Source organism: Lepisosteus oculatus, chromosome 6 (assembly GCF_040954835.1).
Source record: "Lepisosteus oculatus isolate fLepOcu1 chromosome 6, fLepOcu1.hap2, whole genome shotgun sequence".
Lineage (NCBI taxonomy): Eukaryota > Metazoa > Chordata > Actinopteri > Semionotiformes > Lepisosteidae > Lepisosteus > Lepisosteus oculatus.
Genome location: NC_090701.1, coordinates 55,916,644 through 55,928,261, shown reverse-complemented (window position 1 = coordinate 55,928,261; position 11,618 = coordinate 55,916,644). Strand labels below are relative to the sequence as shown.

The 11,618-nt window shown below is 39.7% G+C and overlaps 1 protein-coding gene across 1 annotated transcript in view; it reads left to right on the top strand.

Moving 5' to 3' along the window:
- Window positions 1-6,404: 6,404 nt before the first annotated feature.
- lama1 (laminin, alpha 1) overlaps window positions 6,405-11,618 on the top strand; it is a 76,532-nt gene continuing 71,318 nt past the window's right edge. The window contains exon 1 of the mRNA XM_069191606.1: window positions 6,405-6,767. Coding sequence (XP_069047707.1) covers window positions 6,707-6,767 — 61 coding nt within the window. The 5' untranslated portion in view covers window positions 6,405-6,706. The remainder of the gene's footprint in view (window positions 6,768-11,618) is intronic.

Genomic DNA, 11,618 nt, shown 5'->3' with positions numbered 1-11,618 from the left:
TGCCAAACCGCAAATATCGTGCGGTGTCGCGGGAAACCGGAGCCTACCCGGCAAGCAACGGGCGCAGGGCAGGGTACACCCTGGACGGGGAGGCTTAGATGTGTGCTTCTTAACTAGGAACAAACACCGCTCTTTGTGAATGGAATATGAATTTATATACTCATGCATATTTAAATTATTTCTAGTGGATGTTAATTTTAAGTATACACTATACTTAATCGTCGTAGCTACTGCCATAAGAAATTACACAATTTCTTACACAATGTACGTCTTTTTAAAATTAATAATACAATTATGATTCATAAATGATAGATAATTCAGAACAGATTTTTAAATTAATTAATGTAATTTGTAATTAATTACATTTAAGTAAACTGAGCTTCTACATGAAGAAATGTTTTTCAGAAATTAACACACTGCTCTAGCCCTTTTGGTGTCACTATACAGTATTCAACAAAACAAAATATTATTTTTATTATGGTACACTACATGAATGATAATTATCCTCTCTAATGGAGTTCAAGCATCAATATTAAAAACCATTTGAGTTTCAGGGATATACAGTATTAAATTCACTCAGATCATCTGAAGGTTGATGACAGATGGGCATAAACGGGAAAAAATGCTGTATTTCATATGAGTAAATAAGCAAAATATTTCTTTTTAAAAGTAATATAACAAAAACATTATATTAAAAAAAATCTTTGGAGTTCTTTAAAATTTGTACACCATGAAAATACTACTAAAATATTGTTATCCAGTGTTCTTACAGCAAATTACAGCAATATAATATATCTTAATGAGATATACATACACATTGTGTACACTTACTTCAACATATCTGTATGTCATCTCCACAGACAATTACATCTTGCGTGTGCATACGGGTTACAATTCAGTTCTAAGTTAAAACATAATTTATGTTGGACAAAGTAGGTTAAAATTTGCCAGCTTTTTATTTGTAGTCCTTTATGTGTTAAGAGCAGTGTGAGCATACAGTATGGTCATTGGAAGGACATTTTGTTTAGATACAAAAGTCTTAGTATTAGGAGCTGACACAGTGATGTGAGTGAACTTGAATTATACAATACAGAGACTTATGAATCACAAATGTTTCATTTGAAATGTACAGAAAACATCTGATCAAATAAAATTCATTTTGCAGTGCGTTTTACCTGTCCCAGTTACAATATTAATCTCGAAGCTGTACGCAAAAAGCCACAGAAAAAGAAATTCTAATAGACTAAGTACAGATTATGCAAGCACATTTTTAAAAAGCTAATAAAAGGCATGGCAAATGATAGAACATGTACTGTAGTTAAAAGTGTAGAATTTGAATTGGGGGATGTTACATAAAAATTGTACAATGCACAAATAAGACTTAATTTGGAATATTGGGTCACAATGTTACAAAAGTGATTTTGCTGTTCAGGAATCAGTGCAGAGAAGAGTAACCACACACATTCTTGGTTTCAAATGACCTACTCTGACAGGCTAAAAGGTCTAAAACATTTGAATTTTGAACAGAGAGGACTATGAGGGAACCTGATACAGGTACTCAAAGACATCAAAGATGATGACACACTTAACTCATTGGAAATCTTCTGAATCAGCCATGCTTGATAGATGAACCAGAGAACATAGATTGGGACTAGCTGTTAGTACAGCTGTTAAAACAGAGAACAGGAGGCACATATTCACACAAATGGCTGTGTCTGGTACTGCCAACTACTGTTTGTTGTAGAAGCTTTGCATCTTCCAAGAAATAGCAGAATAAGAGACCAAAACAGCTAGCTGCGAGCAATACGACAAGCTATTGTAGATGGCCCAGATGGCTTCTGCTAATTTGCAAGGTTTCTGAGGATGTTAGGTCTCATTTGGAGACATAGAGGAGGTTGTTGCAGATATAAGGGGTAGCACACAACAGCATGTCACAGAATGTTGTAGAGATGAGGTCTCAAGAATGATAGTATCGCAAGCGCATTCCGGAACGGAGGGAATCAGCATGATTAAATAAATCTGGTCCGGGCACTCACTTTAAAGTTCATATTAAAATTTTAGCAGCAATGCAATACGTCAAATGGAGTTGCCCGGAAAGTGCCGCCGTGTGCTTAGCGGACTTATCACTTGCAAAAACATTCAGAACTGGCTTTTGTAAAAGCTGCAGTCTTTCCAGAGAGTTGTCTTTATGACCAGAGGATGGCGGATGACTGCAGTAAATGGGGAGCTGCAAGGCTGTTTTCATATATCAGGGAGAGAAAGAATCAGCATTGACGAGTGCATTTCAAACCACAAGGATAGTCAATTGTTTACTGTTGTCTGGCCACCTTTCTCAGATTTTAATGGAAAACCTTAAAAGGATTGATGTGATTCTCAAAACATTCCTCTCAGGGCCTTTTTCCACTTGGAGATAGACAGACAAGAATCCTAGACGAGCACAGAGTTGACAGAAAACGGAGTCAGATTTAAGCATTTGTTGAATCCTCACCAAAGTGACAAGTTTTATGTGGGCCTCACTTAAATATACAATATATATATATACAATATATCCAGAGGTGAACCTTAGTCAGTTATCTTCTTAAAAAGGTAGTAGTTCAGGTGGGTAGCTGCGTCAGCATGCGTAGGCTGCAAAGGAATAAACCTATTACATCTTCTTAAAAATAGTACAATATACTTTGGGGTTTGCTGGCCAACAACAGCATTGCACTATCAAAGAGCTAGCGAAAAGCACAGAAAAGATCGTTGTACTAAAATTAATTGGTGTGTTGAGCAGACTGAAAACCTTGTTTTGAATTGTATTGCTGTAATGGGCCCTTAAGTCAGGGCCCCGTCAGTGCAAAGTTGATGCTTCTGGCTCCTTAGCCACATTAATCAAGCGTGTCTTGAGCAAAACAAGCTGTTTCTCTTGAACGAACTCAGTAGCTCAGCTCTCTAGAACTGTAATGGATCTCTTGATTCACTAGCCAGGTGGGCTCAAACCCATGAGGTCAGGCGAAACTGGCAATCTTCCCTTCATTATAACATCTGCACATTCTTTAACTGGCCGAGAAATTATCTACGACGTCCATAGATTTCCACAATGGATACTTCTCTAATAATTAGGTGTACTTAAGGGCATTAAGTGTACATTCTATTTATCTGATGTTTTTGTAACAGATTCCAGATGTTTATTGGCTCCAGCTGTATTGAGACTTCCTCAGTATAGCCTATCTTCCTAAGTTTGTAAACTCTAACACATTGACCTTATTTGTCAAGGATGTTATGTCTGCTCAATGCTGAATCCTTGATACAGTATGTGTGAAGTGTTTATGTGGTCTCAGTCTGAAGAAAATGCACATGTCTTCCTCCCATTTCCATCTATGTCCAAGATAACAGAAATTTATCTTGGGATTATTTACAGGAAGCAGAAAGAGTCCAAGAATAAGATCAGTATGTAGCAGAGAAATGTTGATTATGACATAATTCCACCGACCCTTTGTAATGCTTCCCTTATGTCTTACATCATGTGACATTTCACGTACCAATGCATGGAATCTGTGATTCTCAGAGACTTACTGTAGCCATAGTCCAAAACGACACAAAGTTTATCAATGCCAGCTGTCACAGTCCAGCCATGTGAACCTTTGCTTTCAGTCCTGACCCTTCATTCCTGTTTCAGGGTTACCATGATATTAGTTGTGAAAGTGACTTTCTAGGGCCAGTTTCATGCACTCAATGAAATAAGTCTTGATGAGGTTCGCTGTGAATTAAAAGCAAAGCTCCTTTTTCCCTTCAATGCTTAGTTTTCTTAACACTTTTATCCTTTGTTCTAGAAAAAAAGAAGGGATTGAAAAACATGTCTGGTTGGGTACAAAATGTGAGGTAGAATTATTTAATTATCTAGGAGGAATCCTGCAAACAGGAAGAAAGTACACATTGTTTCTCCTACAATATCCTGTGGAAGTGGACACAGCTTATGAACTAAAGCTCAGCAGGTGTGAGCCTGGTCAGTACCTGGACTGGAGACCTCCTGGCAAAAACTAGGTCTGCTACTGGAAGAGGTGTTAGTGGGGCCAGCAGGGGGCGCTCTCCTTGCTGTCTATGTGGGTCCTAATGCACTGTAATGTAAAAAGGTGTTGTCCTTCGGATGAAACGTAAAACCGAGGTCCTGACTCTCTGTTGTTATTAAAAATCCCAGGGCGTTTCTCGAAAAGGGTAGGGGTGTTACCCCGGCGTCCTGGCCAAATTTCCCATTGGCCTTTACCTGTCCTGATCTTCTAATAATCCCCATCTCTGAACTGGCTTCTTCACTCTGCTCTTCTCCCCACTGAGAGCGGTTGTGTCTGGAGTGAACTGGTGCATCATTCAGGTGGGGCTGGAGGAGAGTCCCCGTTACCTGGTAAGAGCTTTGAGCGGAGTGTGAGCGATTATGAATTATTATTATGTACCCCAGGTTATCTTGTGGGAGGTGCTACGAGAATATGGATTGGCTCTCGTATCCCGGTGTTAGGTTAGGCCTGCTCATGATGGATGTCAGACTCCACCAAGGGTGCCCCTTCTCTCCTCTCCTGTCCATGATCTTCAAGGGCAAGTTTCCCAAGAATGTGTGACTCGGTTCCCAGATTCCACTGAGAAAAGGAAGGACCATCACCATCAAAGAGGGAATGCCATTCTTTTCCTTCCCTTGATCCACCACAACATCACAGCTGCCCGCTCAGGTCAGGTCAGAGGTGGGTCTCTGGTCTCTACTCAGACTGGGGGGGGGCTAGAGCTCTCCCATCCTCTAAGACGTAGCACGATGAGGGCCCTCCTAGACTTGCTGCATGGAAGATCGAGACTGTCTTGTCAGTAAAAGGCCACAGCTCACCCTAGGGGCCTGCCACATCCTGCTGCTTGACAGCAAGAGCAGAAGACCAGCGTTTTCTTACTGGGGATGACAAACCTGGTGCAACCTTGATAATCAAGCTTCACCCACTACCCCTGTCGAGGTGCTGTGATGGCAGTGGGGAGCACTGGCACTGCATTAGGAACTATTGTATTACAGGAAGAACTGGTGGGTGGCAAGACCCGGTCATACATGGATAATGGATAGCTCTCTGGGATCTAATGTTACACACTACAAATGTTTTTTTGGGGTCAGCCCTTTCTAGGAACTGGATAACCATTTATACAGCAGAGCATTAATGGCACTAATCCGAATAACGTGGAATGATCAGGTGTCTGAACGTGTCCCACTCTAAATTTATGCCCAGAAACTTCTAGTCTGGTGCTGGATGGCGCCCTCTGTCAGTCCAGGTGTTCTGCTTGGTCTCCGGCTTCTGTAGGAAGAGAACAGTGCGAATCCCCACCCCCAAGGTGCTGGGCGCAGGGAGCTGTCGGTTCAGTGTGCCAGTTCTTCACTCCCACAGCTCTGTCTGGGCAGCGTTCCGCTGTGTTTCCAGCTCTGTCCATAACCCAGGGCAGAGCATCCCACTCTTAACACCAATGTAAGAAGCACTCCCTGTACGGCAATGGCAACATGGGGAAAGACAGGCGGAGACGACTTCCATGCTCACTGAAAATGTTAATGCCCTTTACATCACAGCAGGGCATGCTAGTCACAGAACAGGTGAAGTGGGGAAGGTAGAGAGAAAAAGCAGAAATCCCCTGGACTCAAGAGTAGGAGAAAGAGAGAGGGGAGATCGCTCCCTGGTTTTATCCAGGGAAAATGTTGGGAAAGGAGTAAAAGGGGTGGGGGTGTGTGTGTATGGATTATCTGACCAAGGGGAAACATGTACATTTTAGAAGAAAAAAAAAATCTTAGCATGGAACCTAGTGGAACAGACAGATCAAGTGAGACAACTTTAGATTTCAAACTTCCAAAATTTACCAGCGGGCTTGTAGCAGCCTAAATGGAGACAAGCTCCATTTAAATCCAGAAAAAGAACATTAATTTCAAGGAGTCAGAAGCCTTCAACAAATCATTAACCACCTTAACAAAGATAGTTGACGAATTCTTTCTTAGTAGTTTAGTAGTTTCTTCTAACTACTGTGCAGCTTATTGTTAAAATCAAGCATTTAGCTACTAAACGTTTTTATATTTTTTAGATTTGAAAATGTAAATTCCTCTGAAGCATATTTTGAAGAACATCAAACAAAGTAGATTCACTAAGGGGAAAAAAAACGCGATAGCGAGAAGAGCTGGGCTTTCCAGGTTAAACTTTAAAGTATTACTTTCATTATTTCGGAGGTAACAAAGGAAAAATCTGTATGCTAGCGTCACTTTGATCTTCTATAAATTAAAAACTCATTCCAATCGCTCAACAGGAATAATTCAGTTTTTATCTTTGTTGATTATATTTCCAAAAAGGGAAGCATTTTTGGTCGGTTTTTTTTATTCACTCCATGTTAAATAAACCCTCGAGCATTATTTTGTCTTTTTTCTTCGGTGATGTGGGATTCCGTCTTCATCCTGGAGTCCTGGAGTCAATCAAGTTACACCCCTCCCTTCCTCGAATGGTGCATTCCAAAGATCCTGCCACTGTGTAGCGGGATGGAGGGACTAGTTGGAGACAAAAGTTGGTGCCGAGTGAAAGAGACTGTGGAAGACTGTGGGACAGTGTTGCTTTTGTGAAGTGAGACAACCAGAGAAGTAGTGTGAATGTAAATGAAACAGTAATCAAGAAAAAAAAAAGACCGTTTTTTTTGTTTCTCTCAGAAATTAAATGAACTCTATGCTGAGAAGAAAATGAGAAGCTACCTTTTCATTGTGTTGCTGTGTGCATCCTTCGTGGAGTGTCAGCAAAGAGGTGAGCTGGGAGCGCTAATTGATTTCGCGTTTTGTGTTTGAAAGCTGGTTATCGTCCAGCAGCTCTTCCTTAAGCAAAAGTAAAGCCTCATGCGCGAACTTCTCATTCATATAGTGAGGATGGAAATGAATTTGACCGATTTGATCAACTCGGCTTCAATCTGTGATGCATGTCCCTTTTAACCCATGAATATATTTACTATGCGGGGTAAAATCAGTGCTCACGTGTGCTACAAGCGGAGCGTCGCTTCATTTTTTTTTCTATCGAGTGTAGAGTTTTCGATTTTATTGTTTACTAATGAAGTTATTCCAATATCAGAACATGTTTTAACTTAATGTTCCCATGATCAGCAAATCTGCTGAAGTAATTTTACGCACAAGTTATTAATGTTGCATGTATAAAACTTTTTTTTTCTTCCAAATGTACATTCATTTTCATTCGTGAAACACATCCTTGGGTGGTTAGCAGGGAATCCCATTTGAAGCTTGAGTGATCTTTGGTCAAACTCTGCTGGCTAAATCCCAGCACCAGTATTCATCTTATCAAGCGGTGTGTTAGTGCCTGAACAGCCCATATACTGTAGACTGAAAGACATTCCAGGCCTTTATAATACAAATGAAATGGCACACCACTGTAGTTAACGTCTGCAAAGCCACTTGTTGATCGAAGCGCTCATGGAAGCATCCAAAAGCTGTATGTTTACTCATTACATACAGCAAAAGTGCTTTACTTATAGTACATTTTAAATTTATATTAGGCTATATATTGGTGTAACCTTTTCCAGTAATATAATCATCTTATATTATTATTATTAACTTTGAATCATATGAAAATCCTGTAAAAAAACAATTTACGTCTAACTTTAAAGTGAGTTTCGGTGTCTTTTGATTTTGTGGTGTATTTTACATTTTTGACACTGTACATTTGTGAATAGTACGAAAAACACCCGAGGTTGAATCTTTGTATTCATCTCATTGGTTTTGCTTTGGGTGAGAAAAGCGACGAAACGGAGATGGGTTTGAGTTCTTTTCCTTTATGGAATTTAGCAACGGTCCATACATACATTAATAATGTACTGTGCGGGAATTTTGTGGGAATAGGCCATTTAATTAGCACAATAATTAGATAGACTTCAGGTGATGGATCTTCAGTAACAGCCTGCCTGCTGTCACCACAAAGAAAAGAGGGTCTTAATCCCATCATCAAAGCGAAACAGAAAAGAAGATATTTGCATGTGAGAAACCAAACGCTGTTTTGAGTTCAAATGGCATTAACTGTATTCTGTCGTCCTGGTGGGAGATTCTACCTGAGGCTCCGCGAGTGTATTAAAAGTGCTTTATAGTCTCAGCCGGCTGAGCACGTACAGTAGGTGGGGTTAATAGTCTTAAAAACCGTTTAACTACTGGTTAGTACTTATCTGTTTAAGAAATCATCATTTTCTCCCCGTGCGCTCTGTAGGCCCCGGAGGCTGTGAAAATAAGTGATAGCAGTGTGATCCTTTGAAGTTAACAAGGATTAGAAGTGGTATCGCAAGTCTTTCATTTATCCTTCACAAAATTCTGTGCTAAAGATATTCTTCGTCGGTTACTGGGCTGAACTTCTGCTTAGCTGGATTATTTCTTTCCAGTGTATTGGGCCACATAATGACTGACGCAAGGCTAAATTGACAAATTAAAAAATGAAAGTTTTAATTGTTGGGAGGTGTTTTCATATAAAGTAAATTTTCTCACAGTAGTTGTAAACCTTTTTTTTAAACTCATGCTTCACATATTTTGTTGACCATAATTGTACAGCATTATAAGTGCATGCTACAAATCTCTCAAACTGTGGTTTTAGTATTATTTAAGCCCTGCTTTTATGTATTTTAATTAGGGTCTTCCTGTTTTGAATGAAATATTTCGAATTCACTTTTGATTTTACCTTGGTGTGAAGTTAAATTAATAGGGCAAAGCAAGGGCTGAGACCTTATATCTCCCAGGCTGTATGCTTAATGAGTACGAGTTGCTCAAGATATTGGGGTTTTTGCTCATTTTGCAAGTTTCTGTGGCCTTGTGTGAGCTGAGAATGTAAGATGCTCTCCGGTTTGGACATTAAGTTCTTCCCATAATTCTGGAAGCGATTAACACAGCTGGGCTGGCTCAAGCCGTTAGGGTAAGGTTTCTTGTTCAAGGAAACAACAGCAGAATTATCTCTGAGGACTTGAACTAATGATCTCTAGGAATGGGTCCAGAGCCCTAAGCACTACTGCATGTGGTCCCACAGAGGACAGGGCGTGCTGTTGTAGTAGATTTTATTGTCCTGGTGTCTGTTATCATGGACTGTGCAATACAATATGGAATTTAATAGCTGAGACCTTTGTTGTTAAAACAAAATCTCTGGTGAAGGAGGATGTAGCGAGACTGTTTTTCTTTACATTTTCATGACAATCTGTTATATAAATCAGATGCATTTATGTACATCTTGCATCAATGGAGTGCACAAACAGGTTTACACAAAAACAACATGCCACAGAAAAAATGAACTCAGACTTCTCTTGTACTGCTTGCACTGTATTTTCCCGACTTCGTGGAATAAACCTAAGTGTGAAACAGTCACACAAGTCTCCCGTCAGGATTTAAGCACTTTGTTGAAGTGTGGCTTGATAGAAGGTGGGGAAATTTGGTCTCGGGATACAAATTTCTTCCCCATCATATTGTGTCTGGTATGAGGCCATCAAAAAGGTAACTACTTCTACATATTAAGAAAAGTGTGAGCATGCAGCACAGCATTGCACACAAGTTCACTGCCATTTCTGTCTGGCATGGAAATGTTTTTCATGACACTTCTCTCCTGGAGCTTTTGATTGCTGGGTGCTCTTGACTGCTGCACTGGGGCGCCTCATGTGACTGTCAGCTGAACAATGATGTGCAGAATGTGTTAAATTAAGGGCTGCCAGGAAGTTCTCTTTGTTCTCTGTTGGGGTGAACAGTCTCTTTCTTGTAGAATGAGTCTAAATGACAAGTCTCAGCCATTTTTGTGTGTTGCTCAGAATAATAGGCCACTGCCTGCTGTAGGATTTCAACTTACCATTCCTTTTTACATGCTTAAAAAATGAGTTAAAATACATCTGTATTGCTTTTCCCACACTGGTGTATTAAGAGTAAAAAAAGTAAAAAAAAAAGCATTTAGATCATTTGTGGGAATACTTGATCTGTTTGCTTTCCTTTGCGGATGTAAAGTTTTGTTTTGAGATCCTGTACGAATACTCACCATGATTACTTCTACTAATTTAATGCTGTGGAACTGCTTATTATTAGTGCAACTTTGCAACCACTCCACGTTATTAATCTATTTAAAGAGTGTTTTTCCTAACATCAATTGCATGGCCCAATTATACTGAAGTGCATATTTTCTAAGGCAGTATGTAATGGCTTGCTTTTTAGGTTATTAAAACAGTCAATGTCATATTGCCCAAAGATATGCAGTAATTAGGGATCTGCGTCTTTGTACTTTCTTTCTAATCGCAGGTTTCTAGACAACTCAACATTTACTTAAGACATTTCTGTGAAAATTAAAGATAAGACATTCATTCATTACTAAAGCTACTGAGTGAATGTATTTTACACAGTATCATTACTTTTACCTGATTCTGTGATGTTGCATCTCTTTTTAAGCTTTGGAGGAATTACAACTATTCTTTGTTTTGCGTCACTTTTAGCTGTACAATTAACTACTTTCATTGCATCTTTCTGGCTCAACTAGCTCAGAGGCACAGTGTTCATTTTACCCTTTCTCTCCATATACAGTATACTCACATGTATACTCACAATATATTCTCACACCTGAAGAAGGCTCCACGGCCAAAAACGTTGTGTTTTCTTTCTTTTCTTTTCATCTTGGAATAAACCTATTACTTGTTCCTTTGCAGCCTACGCATGCTGATGCAGCTCCCCACCTGAACATATACAGTATACTATCTCTTTATATTGCCTCAAGTCTGGGGAGCTTATAGAGTGCCAATATACAGTAAATAATAGGGAAAACAGTATTGAAAAAACTTTCATGAGACATAAAAAATTGGAGCTTATTGTTTAATGGAATAATTGCAGGAAGGGCAGCATGGCATCACTATTCGTGGAAACTCAAATGCGAATGTGCAACAACATGGTGTCTTACAGTACTTTCACAAAGTGTGTGGAATTTGTACATTTTTGCGATACTGTTAGACATTATCTTTTTACCGAGGTTGAATAACGGTCTGAGAAACCAGGACTCCAGTCCCCCTTTAAATTACTCACAGTTTTTCCCGGCGATATGACATGTATCACTGAGCTTACATAGACCAAGCTATGCAAAGAGTCAGATAGATCCAATGTCATCACTCAGTTGTTAATTGTTCATCACTTGGATACTGAGCCGATGGGATCCTGAAACTACTCCGTCTTTGCAGTATGTTTCTGAGCTGCTTTGCTCGTGCATTTCTCCCTTGTGTCCAGAGAGGTTTAAAGGGGAACTACAATGCCATTTTTGTACTTTGGGGTTAAAATAAAATCAGCATTTCAAACCTCAATAAAAGTAAAATGTACAAATTCACTTTTAAAACCTCCGATTTCCATCACAAAATTGACAAACCGTCTAGGTCTGTACAGCGCCATAGTCTGTGATTCAGAACTAGGCACGAGCAGGCTGGTGAGTACATCTCTTTTAATCCAATAGAAATATTGCTCTTGTCTTCGAGATCGTTCTGCTGGCAAATGCTACTTACTTTCACTAGTCTGCATGCAGATCACATTGGAACATTTCTGCTGTGAAATGTTTGCTGTACAACATGTACAGTGACTAGTGAGCGGGAAGGGCCGCATCTTGTCGCAA